Source organism: Hemiscyllium ocellatum, chromosome 1 (assembly GCF_020745735.1).
Source record: "Hemiscyllium ocellatum isolate sHemOce1 chromosome 1, sHemOce1.pat.X.cur, whole genome shotgun sequence".
Taxonomy (NCBI): domain Eukaryota; kingdom Metazoa; phylum Chordata; class Chondrichthyes; order Orectolobiformes; family Hemiscylliidae; genus Hemiscyllium; species Hemiscyllium ocellatum.
Window position 1 is genome coordinate 46,932,228 of NC_083401.1, and position 16,682 is coordinate 46,948,909.

Here is a 16,682-nt window from a genome sequence, read left to right on the forward strand (position 1 = left end):
CAAAATTTAAAATCACTCCATAGTTTTACTTCAGCCCATCTCTGTACCAACTACACTTCAAAAATTTCACAACTGCTTCACAGTCTGCTTCATTTTGGTTAAGAGTTTAGCCATTAGGGAGTGTATCCCAACAGTTTGGAGTGTTCTTCCTGAGTCTATCCTCTCATTTTCACCAGCCTTTGAGATTTCAGCTGCATTGTCTCATATTCTCCCACTTCCTGGTTTTATCTACTGTTTCTCTTATTAATTATTTTAGCATGTTTTGTTACATGTAAGTTATACTACGTTGTTGCATGCTTGAAGCTTGCTTTGCCCAACAAAACAGGTAATTGTATAACTAGCTTTTAATTCACTGCCTAAAGATTGTATTGATTACTAAATTGGTAGGTTTAAAGGTCAAAAATTAACTTAATTCAAATTTCATTTTTAAAAAAGCAGAAAGCTGTGATTCTAAGTTTTTTAAATGGATTTCTTTTTAGCTGGTGTGACAACGGAAACCATGCAAGCTGTTAGTGCAAATCCTGATTTACAAGGGGCAGATGCCAAAATTCAGGAAGAAGAATCTGATTTAGCTGATGATGATATTACTGCAGGTAAGTGGTTCCATTTCCAAATTTGTGAAGAACTATTTTATTGAAGAATACTTTGTTGTTTTTATTTTGAAGAAAACTTAAATTACACCTCGGAAAGTATCCACCTTTTGTGACCATATAAAACTTCTGTTCCAATTGTATGATGTTAACTAGTCATTGCCAAATTAAAATAATGTTAGCAGTTGTTATTTGCATACTAAAAATTGTCATTTAATAGTTTCTAGCACTTGGATCAAGCTTGTTCTAACCTTCATACTTTTTTATAAAGGTTAATTCTGTGATGCAATGTTAATTGCAATGATTTTGCTGTATTCAGAGTATTCATTTATTGATAAAACACTGTTAGTTGTGACCTTTGAATTTATGTGTGCAGTAGCATTTATAGAGTTTTGCTATCTAGATGAATGGAAGTGATTACCTAGATGAATTTTGCTTTGCATATCGGTGTTACAGACCTTGGCAAATACTTTGGGAATTGCCCTATTTCCTGATGGCAACTTTTGGTAATTTAGGATGTATGGCAGCTTTATATTTTGACTTGTGTACCTTGGGATTTTTTTGACATTGCCATTTGACCGTTAATTGCTTATGTGCTGGTAATCAAATAGAGATTCTAGTTTCTCCAGAATTTTGATGAAAAAGGGAGGTAATGGAGTGACAGCTATGATATCAAATGATTCCAGCATGTATTCCAAAACTCTCAAATTATTTCGAACATATTAATTGCATAGTTTGAATGGCTTTCTTTCTGCATTTTTTAAAAACTCCAAATTTATTTAAGTACAATACAATTAGCTCCAGTCCTATAATAGTATCATTTTAAGATGAGTACTTTTTTTGTTTTTGAGTTTTTAATAAATTCATAACTTCAACTTCTTATTATTGGACCACTTTAATTATCTTTCTATATGTGACTTTAAGAACAATTGTTTTGGTACCATTATATTATTTGCAAGATAATCCCATTTGGTTACATTTCTAATTAATTGTTATTTGGTAGTCACCATCGTATTTAGTGTGGTCCAATCGGACGTCAGTTGTGGAAAATCTGCCATGTTGCACTCAAAAAATTCAATATTTTTATTAGTTGAGCTATTTTAGTAGACCCAGCTATTGAGTATTCTTCGTTCAGTAATAAATATTACAAAATAATGAACTTGTTCATTATCATAGAAATGTCTAAATATCTTATATTAGTTAATTTATCACCAGCGCACTAGCGGGCCTCTGTTGTTCTTCAATGAGCAGTAGTTCCTAAAAAAATCTTGGCATCATCTTAGTGAGTGCTGCTACATAGATTAACGAGAGTATTTGTAAACTGCCATTTAAATTCACTGAGTACACATCCGAAACAATTAAGTCTCCTTGTCCATTTCACACACACTGTTACCTCACCCCACCCTGGTAATGCATTGTTTTGGACCTGAGCTTCAGTCAAACTTGTAGCTATTGCTTGAATCATTCAGAATTGTCCCCTACCAAATGGCCTATGCTGAAATTTGCAATAACATTTTAGCATAATCATGAAATGTCTCTAATCTAATAAGGATGTTTTCAATCTTCTGTGATATATCGAGCTTTATTTGGCATCTTTATTGCATTTTAACTGAGTAAATAATGCCTTTTTAAATTTGGCATTTTAAAAATGGCGGCTTTCAATGTTGTACACAAATCTGAAAATATTCAGACATCTTTCCAACATAGCGTTACAATTATTAGTAAGGTTTTTTTTTATTACAAGAATAGCCAGAGTTTCTTTATTATGATGTCCACATCTTGTTTATAAATCCTAAATCTAAATAGTGCACTCCCTTTGCAAATAAATAGTGTTTTTTCAGTTTTGTGGTATTTGACAAAATCAGCTGACATGATGAGCTGGAGACGGAATATGTGAACAATTGAGGGGAGAAATCTTCAGCTTGCATGATGCCATTTGTATAATCATGTGAGACCAGTGGACATAGATAAAGTGATTGTCATGGAACTTTGTTGAATAGATAAATTAAAAGCATATCTAAGACTTTGGAATGTTTTAAGTGCTTGTGATGTTTTAGTTTTTGCGAATCTGTTGACTATGAATGCTTCCTGATTATTAAGGGTGCCACACTTTGTTCAGATAATTTATGGGCCGTGTAAGCGCGTTTAAGCTCATTACAGTTTTTCAAATGTTGAATTGCTTTTATGTAGAGGCTCCCCCCACCGTATCCGCGGGTAATATGTTCCAAGACGTACCGCAGATGCCCGAAACCCTGGATAGTAGTGAACCCTCTCATTTAAATGGGAAACTTACCTCTCTGGCAGCCTCTGGAATTATTTCTAGAATGTTCCATGTAATATTTTTGGGCCACCGTAAACCACTGGTAACTGAAACGATGGAAACCGAATCCGTGGATACAGGGGTTCTACTGTATTTTAATGATTTTAAATAGTGTGTGTGTGTGTGTGTGTGTGTGTGTATTTCAGGTTGTCAGTTTGTGCACTGAGCTGGTGAGTTTGTTTTCAGATGTCATCATGATAGGTAACATTATGTAGGAATATCTGGAGGCCTGGCATTCAAACCAGAACTCCATTAACAAACGCACAAGTTTGGACCACATTTTCCAGTCTTTCAGAAACAACCAGAATTGATATCACTCGCCACCACAAACCAAGATACGTAATAACAAATGAGATAGAACACCGCTTCACCGGAGTTTGCTGATGATGTTACCTAGCATGGTGACGAAACGTCTGATATCTAACCCACCAGCTCAGCATGCACATTGATCACCTGATCCACAATCTGAACTACAAATAGAGTCATAGAGATGTACAGCATGGAAACAGACCCGTCGGTCCAACGCGTCCATGCCAACCAGATATCCTAACCCAGTCTAGTCCCACCTGCCAGCACATGGCCCATATCTCTCCAAACCCTTCCTATTCATATACCCATCCACGTGCCTTTTAAATGTTGCAACTGTACCAGCCTCCACCACTTCCTCTGGCAGGTCATTCCATATATGTACCACCCACTGAGTGAAAAAGCTGCCCTTTAGGTCTCTTTTATATCATTCCCCTCTCACCCTAAGCCTGTACTCCAAGGTCTCTTTGTTCAGTAACTCTCCCTAGGACCTTGCCAATAAGTCTATAAGTCCTGCTAAGATTTGCTTTCCCAAAATGCAGCACCTCACATTTATTTAAATTAAATTCCATCTGCCACTTTTCAGCCCATTGGTCCATCTGATCAAGATCCCGTTGTAATCAGAGGTAACCTTCTTTGCTGTCCACTACGCCTTCAATTTTGGTGTCATCTGCAAACTTACTAAGTATACCCCTTATGCTCACATCCAAATCATTTATGTAAATGATGAAAAGTAGAGGACCCAGTACCTATCCTTGTGGCATTCCACTGATCACAGACCTCCAGTCTGAAAAACAGTCCTCCACCACCCTTTGCCTTCTACCTTTGAGCCAGTTCTGTATCCAAATGGCTAGCTCTCCCTGTATTCTGTGAAATCTAACCTTGCTAACCAGTCTCCCATGGAGAACCTTGTCGAATGCCTTACTGAAGTCCATTTGGATGAAATCTGCCACTCTGCCCTCATGAATCCTCTTTGTTACTTCTTCAAAAAAAAAATCAAGTTTGTGAGACATGATTTCCCACTCATAAAGCCATGTTGACTATTCCTAATCAGTCCTTGCATTTCCAAATACATGTACATCCTGTCCCTCAGGATTCCCTTTCACAACTTGCCCACCACTGATGTCAGGCTCACTAGATTATAGTTCCCTGGCTTGTCCTTACCACCTTTTTTCAACAGTGGCACCACGTTAGCCAATCTCCAGTCTTCTGGCACCTCACCTGTGACTATCAATGATACAAATAACTCAGTAAGAGGCCTCATATATACAGATATACAGTTAAGCATGCAAGAATGACTGTCATTGATAAAAGCCATACGCCATATAATGCTAGTATGGTTAGTGTTGAGATGTACTGTTAAGATCTCTATGACATGCTCAAATCTGTAGATTTAAATAAGTATCTCTAAGTTTTCTGATGGAACTCCTGCACTGGTTTCTATGTAGGTGTCAATTCTTCATAATTAGTTCAGTCAAGGAGGGTGAGTTGCAATTATGTCACTGTTCACTGTGTTTTTATGGGCATGTTGAGCATAGGTACAAAAGATGGATTGTTCAGTTTCTGTCCAGGACTGAAACACCAGTGATCTGCAATTCTAGTTTTATTAACCAAAATCTACCTGCAAAATGGGCAATTGAAAAATCTGTTCTGAGAAAGATCTAAAATGCCAACTCTGGTTCTCGCTCTGCAGATATTGCCAGATTGGTTGGTTGTTCCAACACGTTTTTCTATACAGAAAAATGTCACTTGAATCTATTACATGGCAGTCTATCACATTTTACTTGTTTTTTTGTTCTTGCAAGATATAAATGCACCCCAACTTGAAACATATGACCAATTGAGTTGTTCTGGAGGTGCAGGTATCTTTATTCTCGAAAGACAAGTGACAATGCCTTTGTTGCAATTTGCTAAATGGCAATTCTGTAGAGAAAGCATTGCTTTAAATTGTCAAATTTATAGCTGTTTTAAATTACTTGACCTGGTTGTTTCAGTGTTAACAATTACTTAGTTATTAATTATACGTAATCAGTCTTGTCTTTCTCAGTGGCTGGAGAACTATCGGGCAGCTAGATATGTATGTGAGGGAGAAAGGAGTTAAATGACTTGCAGACTGTGTGAGATTAGATAGTTTGGGAACGGCATGTTTAGATCATAAATGCCAATATGCACCAACTGGGTCAAAAAGCCTGTTTCAGTGCTGTTTATATATAGCTGTTTGTTTTCATTAATACCATGCTATTTTAAAACAATAAACCAAGTCTTGATTTGAGTTTTGCTCAGTCACTTCATTTTGAAAGTCCTACTAAGTGGCTAAGTGTCACTAATTTCAAATGTTGTTTTGGGAAAAAAAAATGAAATTCATTGTGTATCATTATTATCTGCATATGTTTCAACTCATGCTTATTGATTGTTCTGGTATAGCAGAGGGCATCAGTGGATGATGTGGATTTCTGCAATCCATTCGGCCGATTAAGAGAATGTCAGAACTAGTTTGTTGTTCAAATTTATTTCATTAAAATGCTACATAAAAGCATACAGACAGAAATAACAAAATCCTATGTAAGATCTGGTACAGTTAGCCTTAACTTGTATAACTGCTTTATCAAGAGATGAGGAGGATGGCATTGTTTGCACTTGCTGTATCCGCTTAAATATTTTATGCTCATATATGCATCTGTACAGGGATTTAGAAAACTATTAACCTGTGGTGACATTTCCAGCTCGTATGTATTGAATATGTTGAAATATAAATTTTACAGACAACCTATGTGGAGGGCTGTGGCTATGAATATTAAATGTTGTAACAGATTATATAAAGTCATCCATTGATTTTCTTTGAATAGACAAATCGATTGATTTTGTTTTGATGCATCATTTAAGTTCCTAACCATACAAATATGTGACTTAGTTGAATGTTTTAGTTGAGACAATTATGTCCATGCACTATGTTTAAACTGAGAAACAGTGTAAACATTCTGAGAACTGAATGTAATTGTTCAGTCTTCGTTGCTGCAATCTGCAACTTCAGAACCTTTAAAATGCCAGACAACCTAAAAAAAACATTCTTAGCATTCATTTGCTCTTTATAAATGCATAAAAAGGCACATATTGTAGTTATTATTAATTTTCTGCAATGCAAAATAGTTGAGCATTGTGACATATTATATCATAACTGTTGCACACTTTCTAACTATTTTTGTGTAGTTGAAATGGTGTTTGAAATAAAAACTCAGGTGTTATACTTTTTCTGAAAATGGCTGAGTTCCAACATTCATTAGAAATAATTAAGAATGTGATAAACAATAATTCAATGTACCTTGTGCTTTGCCTCACCCCAAGAAAGCACAGTGAACTTGACCTGCATTTTTGTTGATCTTCAACAGCATGAAAAGCTATTTCAATGATGCATTTGCTCTTTGTTCGATGCTTTATCATATATAAATAGCCATCAAACCAGAACAGTCTCATGAAATAATTTTAATTTATCCTCTTCACCACCTTTCACCTGGTTTCATCTGAACTTAAGATGACATGATAGTCTGGCACCATTTATCTTTCTCCTGCATATCTTCAGTTTTAGTTGTCCTTCGTATGTTTTTTTTCCCCCAATAGGGCTAGTCCATTGTTTGTATTGTCTCCGGTTGTTACAGATGGAAATGGAGATCATAGTTGGAGGTAATTGTGCTAAAGGCTTGAAACCCAATGCCAACTGTTGGGAGTGATTTTCCACTCGTTCTGTAGAGCTGCACCTTGTGACCAGTTGAAATATGAATATGTTCATATGGATTACAATAAGACAGAAGTATGCCCTTCACACTGTCACTTTCTACCAGAAGCAGGATCAGGTGCAAAGTATTTTCAAATCTAGAAGCTCAGCAATTGGACACTGAAGGAGGTTTGGACATTCTATGAAAAGGTGCAAACAAAATTTTAAAAGTAGATAATCTACAAAAAGCATATTAGCCATGGTCAGATTTGAATAACTTTAGAAAAGCAGGTGGCTATCTTGCAGATTGGAATTTAACAGACTTTAAGCTGCTTGCAAAAGTTCTATTTGGAGATTTCTAATCAGTGCATGATTTCAAATTATTGGTGTTAAACCTACTCCTAGTCTTAGCTGAAGTTAAATTCTCACAAAAGATATACCTTTGGAATAGCTTTAAAAATATTCCTGGGACAGTAATCATTTCCAGCAGCTTTCATGGCGTATTGAAACATCGACCGTGGCACAGTGATTCACCGGTTAGCACTGCAACCTCACAGCGCCAGAAACCAGAGTTTGATTCCAGCCTCGGACGACTGTCCATGTGGAGTTTGCACATTCTCCCCGTGTCTGCATGGGTTTCCTCCAGGCGTTCCAGTTTCCTCCCACAATCCAAAGATATGCAGGTTAGTTGAATTGGCCATACTAAATTATCCCTTAGTGTTCAGCGATATGTAGGTTAGGTGCATTAATCAGGGATAAATGCAGGCAAATGGCTCTAGGTGGGTTACTCTACAGAGGGTCAGCGTGGGCTTGTTGGGCTGAAGGGTTTGTTTCCAATCTGTCGCGATTCTACAGAAAAAGTGGAGGATTTTAGCCGTGTTTTGAGACCACTCAGATATGGGACGTGAGCATCAGTGCAAAAGAGGAATCACAAACAAAAGGAATGAGGCTAGAGACCTTTTTGGTACCTCAGATAAAATGACATGATGAAAATCACCATCTCAGGAATGTCTAAAATGTTGTCAACAGATGTTTTAAATATGACTCAAATTATTATTATATGGTGACGTGACAAAACAAAATAACAAGGGATGGGAAGTTTCCAGCTGAAAATGTGTTGCTGGTTAAAGCACAGCAGGTTAGGCAGCATCCAAGGAACAGGAAATTCGACGTTTCGGGCATTAGCCCTTCATCAGGCTTATGCCCGAAACGTCGAATTTCCTGTTCCTTGGATGCTGCCTAACCTGCTGTGCTTTAACCGGCAACACATTTTCAGCTGTGATCTCCAGCATCTGCAGACCTCATTTTTTATGGGAAGTTTCCATACCTTAAAAGATGTGAGCAATGTGGGAAAGTACAGCAAGATTGACAACATTTAGCTTGTGATGTCCAGAAAAGAAATTCCCAATTTTCCCCTTAAGGTTTCAATGGTGAGTCTGGAATCTTTCTCATAAACAACCACCATTTTATTTCCAAACCATCAGACTCACCATATTATTGTGGCTGATTTTGGATCAACTTGGATTTCACTTCATCTTTTCAGGCTTTCACTTTGAATCTTAGGGACAACTTTTGACCGTTTTGCTCCTGCCAGTTTGGTTTTCACATGGATATGTAGTCATCTCATTTATCTACACAGGGTGCATCTATGGTTCTTAGCTTCATTTCTTACACACTTATGTTTCCTTGGAGGCTATCGTCGTCTGTAGATTGTATAGCATTTTAATCAGAGGACAGAAAGGTTAGTTGTTGAGGAGAAGATGGGTGAGGAATGTTCAGTGGAGATGATGCATGCCATTGTGAGGTTGATGGTCAATAAGTGTTAGTGAATTTGTGTTCAATAGCAGAGTTAGTGAGTGGGATAGCAGAAAGAAGATAGGAGCACTTACCATTGTAGAATGCAGAAGGTCAGTGACCTTAACAAAAAAAAACTGTGAATGCTGGAAATCAAAAACAAAACAAAAACTGTTGGAAAAACTCAGCAGGTCTGGCAGCATCCATGGAGAGAAAACAGAGTTAGCCTTTCAGGTACAGTGACCCTTCTGCAGAACAGACACTTCTACAGGTCAATGACCTTATTCCTGTGCTGCTGCTGTTTATCTGACCCTCAAGACAGCACTGACCTAGGCCACTGTCTTTGTCCAAGCCATGATGTGAAGTTGTTAGTATTGGACTGGGATTGACAAGATCAGAGGTCACATGACACCAGCTTATAGTCCCAACAGATTTATTTGAAATCACAAGCTTTCAAAGTGCTGCTCCTTCATTAAGTGAAGTGAAGCAAAGCACGCAGTCACAGAATTTATAATCAGAGAGATCAAAAGATTGTACAAACTGCGTGAGTTGAGTGTCAAAAGGCTGAATAATAAGTCTCTGCAGGAAATCAAAAGTGTCAGATGGTGTGAGTAAAGTGTCAACAGCTGAATAGCAAGTGAAAGGATGACCTGCGATCCAATTAATTGAGGCAGAGAGAAAATTACAAAACATTAAAAGGTGGTGCTGGAGACAAACCAAATGGCTGGAATAACAGGATAGGTATAACAATCACATGCTAAGGGTCTAACCAATGTAACAAGTAATCCAAAACTGTACAAAATAATTAAGGTAGAGAGATCACAACAAGTTCTTAAGGTAATGGTGTCAAAACAGGATAGCGCGATATGAACCCAAAATCATGGTTGAATCCGTTTTCATGGGTGCAGAACTTGGCCAACAGTTTCTACGCAATGATTCTGCGTTGTTGTGTATCTCGAAGGCCACCTTGGAGGATGCTTACCCGCAGATCGGAGGCTGAATGTCCTTGACCACTGAAGTGTTTCCCGACTTGGAGGGAACATCCCTGCCTGGTGATTGTTGCATAGTGTCCATTCATCCATTGTCAGAGCATCTGCATGGTCTCGCTAGCATACCATGTCTTGAGATATCCTTGTCTGCAGCATATGAGTAGACAATATTGGCTAAACCATATGAGTACCTGCCATGTATGTGGTGGGTGGCATTCCCACATTATGATAAATTCCATGCCAGCAATCTGACATGTCTTGCAGAGGTTCCCGTGGCTGGGTTGTGTGGTGTTATGGTCAATATTGTCCTGAAGGCTGGGTAGTATGCTGCAAATAATGGTCTGTTTGAAGTTTGGCGGTTATTTGAAGATGAGAAGTGGAGGCATAGGGATGATCTTGGTGAGATGTTCACCAATATTGATGACGTGTTGAAGGCTGCAAAGAGCATGGTATAGTTTCTCTGCCGAAACTTTACTCACACCATCTGACACTTTTGATCACCTGCAAAGGCTTGTTATTTAACTTGTTGAAATTCCGTTCACACCATTTCTATGATCTTTTGATCTCTCTGCCTATAAATTCTGTGTCTGTGTGCTTCTCTTCACTTCACCTGAAGAAGGAGCAGCACTAGAAATGGGAAAACCAGCCAAAGGGTTTGCATGGAATACATGACATGAAGGCTTTGAAAGGAGACAATGAGAGTATTGATCAGCCGAAGGGAACTGTACCAGTCATAAGTCAAAAGTTGTTGTTGTGATTTCATTAACTTACTTTGTGTTGGGACAGCAGGTACACTTCAGAGTGTATGGAATGAATTGGTTAGAATGTTGTCTGTGTTCTCTTAAATAGTAAGGACCAAAGTAAGGTTACAAAATATGCAAGTTCTACTTGGAGTCATAGAGATGTACAGCACTGAAACAGACTCTTAAGTCCAACTCGTCTATGCCGACCAGTTATCCCAACCTAATCTAATCCTATTTGCCAGCACCCGGCCGTTATCCCTCCAAATCTTTCCTAATCATATCCCCACCCAGATGCCCTCTAAATGTTGCAATTGTACCAGCCTCCACCACTTCCTCTGGCAGCTACTTGCTTCAAGTTCGGGAATGACACCACGTTGCCTTCACTGAAAAGAGCTAGTGACCCCATGTAAAATAGCTGACATAAGCGTCTTAATTATTTTGGACATTCATATCCAATGAGGTCCCGAACAAGCTGTCAATGAAAAAGATTTGAATGAAACTAGCGCGAAAACATGAAAAAGCAGTTTTTCATATGTCAGTGGATTTGCAGTTTAGCAAATCAGGATGCTGTGGCATCTCTTTAAGAAGACTTAATGTCTCAAATCACAATGTTAAAGGAAGGTTAATGGAATGAAGGGTTAGGAGTTTAAAGGAGTTTATAGTATCTTAAAACTACGCGGCCAGTTTGCTGATTCACCTTGCAGTATGTTAAAGTCCTACAAAAGGATGTAGGAATAATGGATGAGTACAGAAAATCTAGAGATGAAATCAGTGAAAAACGTGATATACTTAAAATAAAAAAATGTTTGAGGACATCATCCTGGCCTGCGACAAGTCGCCTGTTAGCAGTAGACTTTACTAAAGTTGTAGCAATGTATAGTAGGAAATAAGGACAAAAACATTTTTCTTACTCTTCATAGACATGACAACTAGATTCAGTTTTGAGATTAATTGACACTGATAATATATTTCCAGAATCTGAACAAGTCATGGAAAGAGATGAAATGCCATGAACTTCAGGCACACATGTTGGCTAATAAGAGGGAGCAGATGATGCCATATTGAACATGGCCAGAGTGATACTGAAACACAGCATAAAGCTATTTATTCCAAAGGACAGCTATCAAAATTCTGCACTAAATTAACGTACATACCAGAAGGGGCCATTGAGTGGAGGGATTGCAGCAGGCAAAACTGGCAGCAAATTCAGTTATGGTCTAAGTATGAGGGACCAAAGATCATTCAATTGTGAAATGACAGTATCATTTTATTTTTATTTTTGAAGATTGAAATGAGAAAAGGCCATTTTAAAACCAAGGAAGGAACCTCTGCACTTTTACATCGTAGTTACTGGAACTTATTGTAAGTTGGCAAATCGTGGGCGAGGTTAAGTAAGATGTCTGATGATAACTATAGAGTTAAGAGATATATTTTGTCCAGGTTTTTTTTAAACAGTTACAAAATCTGATTCTCATACTATTCCATGTCTGGAAGACTGTATCAAGAAGTTTGGATGAGCAACTTTTATTTCAAAGTTGAACTTACTCAAAGAATACTGGCAGGTATCTTTATCCAAGACAGCAAAAGGTATCTTGACTCTCGTGAAACCAAATGGACGTTGCCAGTATAAAGTTATGCCATTTGGTATGAAGAATGCACCAGCCACATTTCAAAGGAGAAGCAGGAAGGTCATTTTGGGATTATCCAATTGTGTGGTGTACATAGCCAATCTGGTGATTTTTAGTTGCAGAGAAAAGAAACACTTGGAGTATCCAGCAGAACTATTTGATCTATTTTAGAATGTGTTGCTGGAAAAGTGCAGCAGGTCAGGCAGCATCCAAGGAGCAGGAGAATCGACGTTTCGAAACGTCAATTCCCCTGCTCCTTGGATGCTGCCTGACCTGCTGTGCATTTTCAGCTCTGATCTCCAGCATCTGCAGTCCTCACTTTCTTTGAGATCAACTTTAGAAGGCAGGCTTGGTGATAAATCTGGCTAAGAGTGAGTTCACAAAAGCCCAAGTCATTGTACGTAGACAGATAACCCAACGAGATATGAAAGCGAATTTATTGGGGAGTTTCCCGTACCATCGACAAAAGGGAAAATACTGCAATTCCAGGGACTTTTTTTTTTCGTGAAAATTTTATCAAATTTTAGTATATTTGCTCCACTGACTGATTGAAATGCAGAAGATTTCAGTGGATGGAGGAATGTCCTAAGGTATTTGATGACCTGAAAGCTGTGTTAACCACTGCCCCAGTGTTTGCCATGCCTAATTATGCAAAACCATTCAAGAGGGCTATCAATACCAGTGATGTGGGTGCTGGTGCTGAAGATGTTGAGAAGATAGAAAGACCTAGTGGGTATTTTTCCAGAAAGTCGAATATTCATCAACAGAAATATTGATGAAGATCTTGAGTTTAGTGATGGTGTTGCAACATTTCAACGTGTGCGTTGCCAGTAATGTGTCTGAGACAATTGTATAAACCAATCGTGAGTCTTTAAAGTTTTTGGAATGATTTAAAGATGAAAATGCCAGACTGTTTAGATGGAATTTGTTGTTAGAGCTAGTTTGAAAGTCTATGTGACAGGACGAGAGAATGTAATTGCCAGCGCCTTGTCATGATTGTGATGAAGGGAGTCAAAGGTGTTTCGTCGTGGAAGCAATGGACTGTAGTGTTGAATGTCTGCGTGCTTGGAGTCAGTGCAATGTATATGTTTGTAGTGTACTATTAACGTGAGATTACAAAGGCTTGAAAAGATAGAAGGAGAGGTCAACGCCATAGTTTTAATAAAAGCAAGCTAGAAATGTAGTCATTTGTGAAAATTTAATAACTACCAAAACTTAAAAGATGTTCCTGGGAATGCAAGTTAATCTTGATGAAAATTTCATTAGCTCTGATGAAGAGCCATCTAGATTTGAAACGTTAGCTTACTCTCTCTCTACATGGATGCTGCCTGACCTGCTGCAATTTACAGCATTTTTTGTTTTCAGCACAGATTGCAGCATCTTCGCCAATTTTCTCCTCCATCATGGCTAATCCACCCCCTGGTTTCAATCTTTTTTGGAAATTACAAAGGGAAGACAGAGGTTGATGTTGGAGGGTTGCTTTTCAGATAGGAGGCCTGTGACCAGTGGTGTGCCACAAAGATTAGTGCTGGGTTCACTGCTTTTTGTCATTTATTTGGATGTGAACACAGGAGATATATAGTTAGTAAGTTTGTAGATGACACCAAGATTGGAGATGAAGCGGACAGCAAAGAAGGTTACCTCAGAGTACAACAGGATCTTGATCAAATGGGCAATGGGCCAATGGAGTTCCATTTAAATTAGCATGAGGTGCTGCATTTTGGAAAGGCAAATCAGGGCAAGACTTATATACTTAATGGTAAGATCCCAGGGAGTGTTGCTGAACAGAGACCTTGGAGTGCAGGTTTATAGTTCCTTAAAAGTAGAGTCACAGATAGATAAGATAGTGAGGAAGGTGTTTGGTATGCTTTCCTTTAGTGGTCAGAGCATTTAGAAAAGGGAGATCATGTTGCGGCTGTACAGGACATTGGTTAGGCCACTTTTGGAATATTGTATGCAGTTTTGGTCCTTTTCAGTAATGCCTCACATGCCACTCTTTCAAATGTATTTTCCAGTCGAACAAGAGTGACCATGTTCCTGGTCAGAAGGAGTAATCAATATTTTGCATAGAAAGTCAAAAGGCTTGTTAAAAATATTTAAGCTGCTAAAATGTCAGGGTGAGTAGATGTAAGAGAAATAGGGATATTCTTGTCTGATACACAGAAAGAATCCCATACAAGGAGCAATCAGATAAAAGTTTGCCCAAAGTTATGTGGATAGCCATTCTTTTTAGGACCATGCACATTCCCAAAGGACATAATTGAGAAAAGGCTGAGGGTTGACCTTGAAAATATAAAGGAAATATTGGGAAAAAAATGGATTTTTAAAGTCAGCTACGTTGATGCAAGTCACCAGTTATCAGATTATTTTACAGAAAGAAATGTTTGCTCCAAGAAATAATTCAGTCCTCATACAGGATTGCTTTATGTTGCAAGAACATGGAAAGCCATAATTTGTTTGGATTACTTTGTAATTATGCATGTTGTGCTTTCGTAAAGAAAGAATGGGGAATATGAAATCCATTAATTTTTCAAGCTATTTAAGAATAATTGTAATATGATGTAAGATGTAGATTGTGGAAAGATGATTTGATTTGTATTCTTGTGTAAAAGATATTGTTTCTTTCTCTTTTTGTCAGTTAATTTGACAACCGTGATCAAAAGTTAACGTCAAACAAATTTAGTAAACAGGTAATGGGTGTTTACATCAAATAGTAAAATTTGAAAGGTAAACAAGTGATTGGTGTTTTGAATGAATCATATTGGCCTTGAAGTATTGATACTGCTGTTTTTATCGATGCTGCCTGATGTGAGTTTCTCCAGCATTTTAAAATTTTTATGGATGTTTTGTATTAACTGATTTCATTTTTCTTGTGCAGTGGTAATATCCCTACTCTTGGCTTGAAAGTTCCGGTTCAAGATCCACCTGCCCTTGTGGTCAAAAAATATGTGTACATGTTGACTAAAAATAATAATGATAAAGTTGGATCAACTGGAACTAGGGTAATATGAGGATTGTGAAGCAAGCTATTAAACTCTCTGTCAACGAGAAACTCTGTTGATTTCTAATTCACCCACAAGTTTGGATCCTGTTAACATGCCGGCATATGTGCCATTAATGTCGAGCAAAGACAATTAAAAGCCCAGGAACAGGCCCATCAGCCATCCAGGCCTGATCCAATCCAAATGTACTGTCTAAACCTGTCCATCAACTCCGAAGCATCTGTATCCCTCTGCTCCTCACATACTCGTGCTATTGTTCATACGCATCTTAAGTGAACCTACAGTGCCTGTGTTCACCACCTCTACTGGCAACACGTTCCAAATGCCCACCACTCTCTGCGTGAAGTACTTACCACGTGTACCCCCCTCAAACTTTCCACTCTCACCTTGAAAGCGTGACCTCTCGTTATTGAATCCTTCACCCTGGGAAAAAGCTTGTCTCTATCCACCCTGTCTATTACCCTTCATGATTTTGTAAACCTCAATCAGGTCCCTCCTCAATCTCTTTTTTTTTTCTAATGAAAATAAACCTAACCTACTCAACCTTTCTTCTTAGGCAATATCCTCATAAACCTTTTCTGCACCCTCTCCAAAACGACCACATCCTTTTGACAATGTGGCAACCAGAACTGTGCACAGTATTCTAAGTGCGGCCGAACCAATGTCTTGTACAATTTTAACATGACTTGCCAGCTCTTGTACTCAGTACCCCGTCTAATGAAGGCAAGCATACTACACCGTATATGCCTTCTTGACCACTCTATCCACCTATGCAGCAACCTTCAGGGTACAATGGACCTGCACTCCCAGATCTCTCTGTCCATCAACTTCTCCCAAGGCTCTTCCCTTCATTGTATAATTCGCTCGAGAATTAGTCTTGCCTAAATGCATCACCTCACATTTGTCTGGATTGAAATCTATCTGCCACTTTTCCACTCAACTCTCCAGTCTGTCTATATCCTCCTGTATTCTCTGATAGTTCCTTATGCTTCGTGCTACTCCACCAATCTTGGTGTCATCTGCGAACTTGCTGATCATACCAACAGTGCCCTCTTCCGGATCATTTATGTATATTACAAACAAAATGGCCCCAACACTGACCCCTGTGGAACACCACTGATCACCTTTCTCCATTTCGAGAAACTCCCTTCAACTACTACTCTCTGTCTCCTGTTGCTCAACCAGTTCTTTATCCACCTAGCTAGAACACCCTGCACACCATGTGACTTCACGTTCTCCATTTGTCTACCATGGAGAACCTTATCAAACGTCTTACTAAAGTCCATGTATATGGCATCAATAGTCCTTCCTTTATCTATCAACTTGGTCACTTCCTCAAAGAACTCTATTAAGTTGGTAAGAGACAAACTCCCCCGCACCAACCATGTTGCCTATCACTGATAAGCCCATTCTTTTCTAAATATAAATAGATCCTATCCCTCGGTACCTTCTCCAGCAACTTTCCCACCACTGACGTCAGGCTCACTGGTCTGTAGTTACCTGGAATATTCCTACTACCCTTCTTGTACAGGGGGAAAACATGAACAACCCTCCAGTACCTCACCTGTATTTATGGATGCCACAAAGATATCTGTCAGGGC

The 16,682-nt window shown here is 38.5% G+C and overlaps 1 protein-coding gene across 3 annotated transcripts in view; it reads left to right on the forward strand.

Moving 5' to 3' along the window:
• Positions 1–16,682, forward strand: part of LOC132833420 (WD repeat-containing protein 7) — a 673,682-nt gene that overhangs the window by 267,050 nt on the left and 389,950 nt on the right. For all 3 annotated transcript variants that reach the window (XM_060851797.1, XM_060851713.1, XM_060851878.1), the window contains one exon: positions 480–593. In XM_060851797.1, the coding sequence (XP_060707780.1) occupies positions 480–593 (114 nt within the window). The remainder of the gene's footprint in view (positions 1–479; positions 594–16,682) is intronic.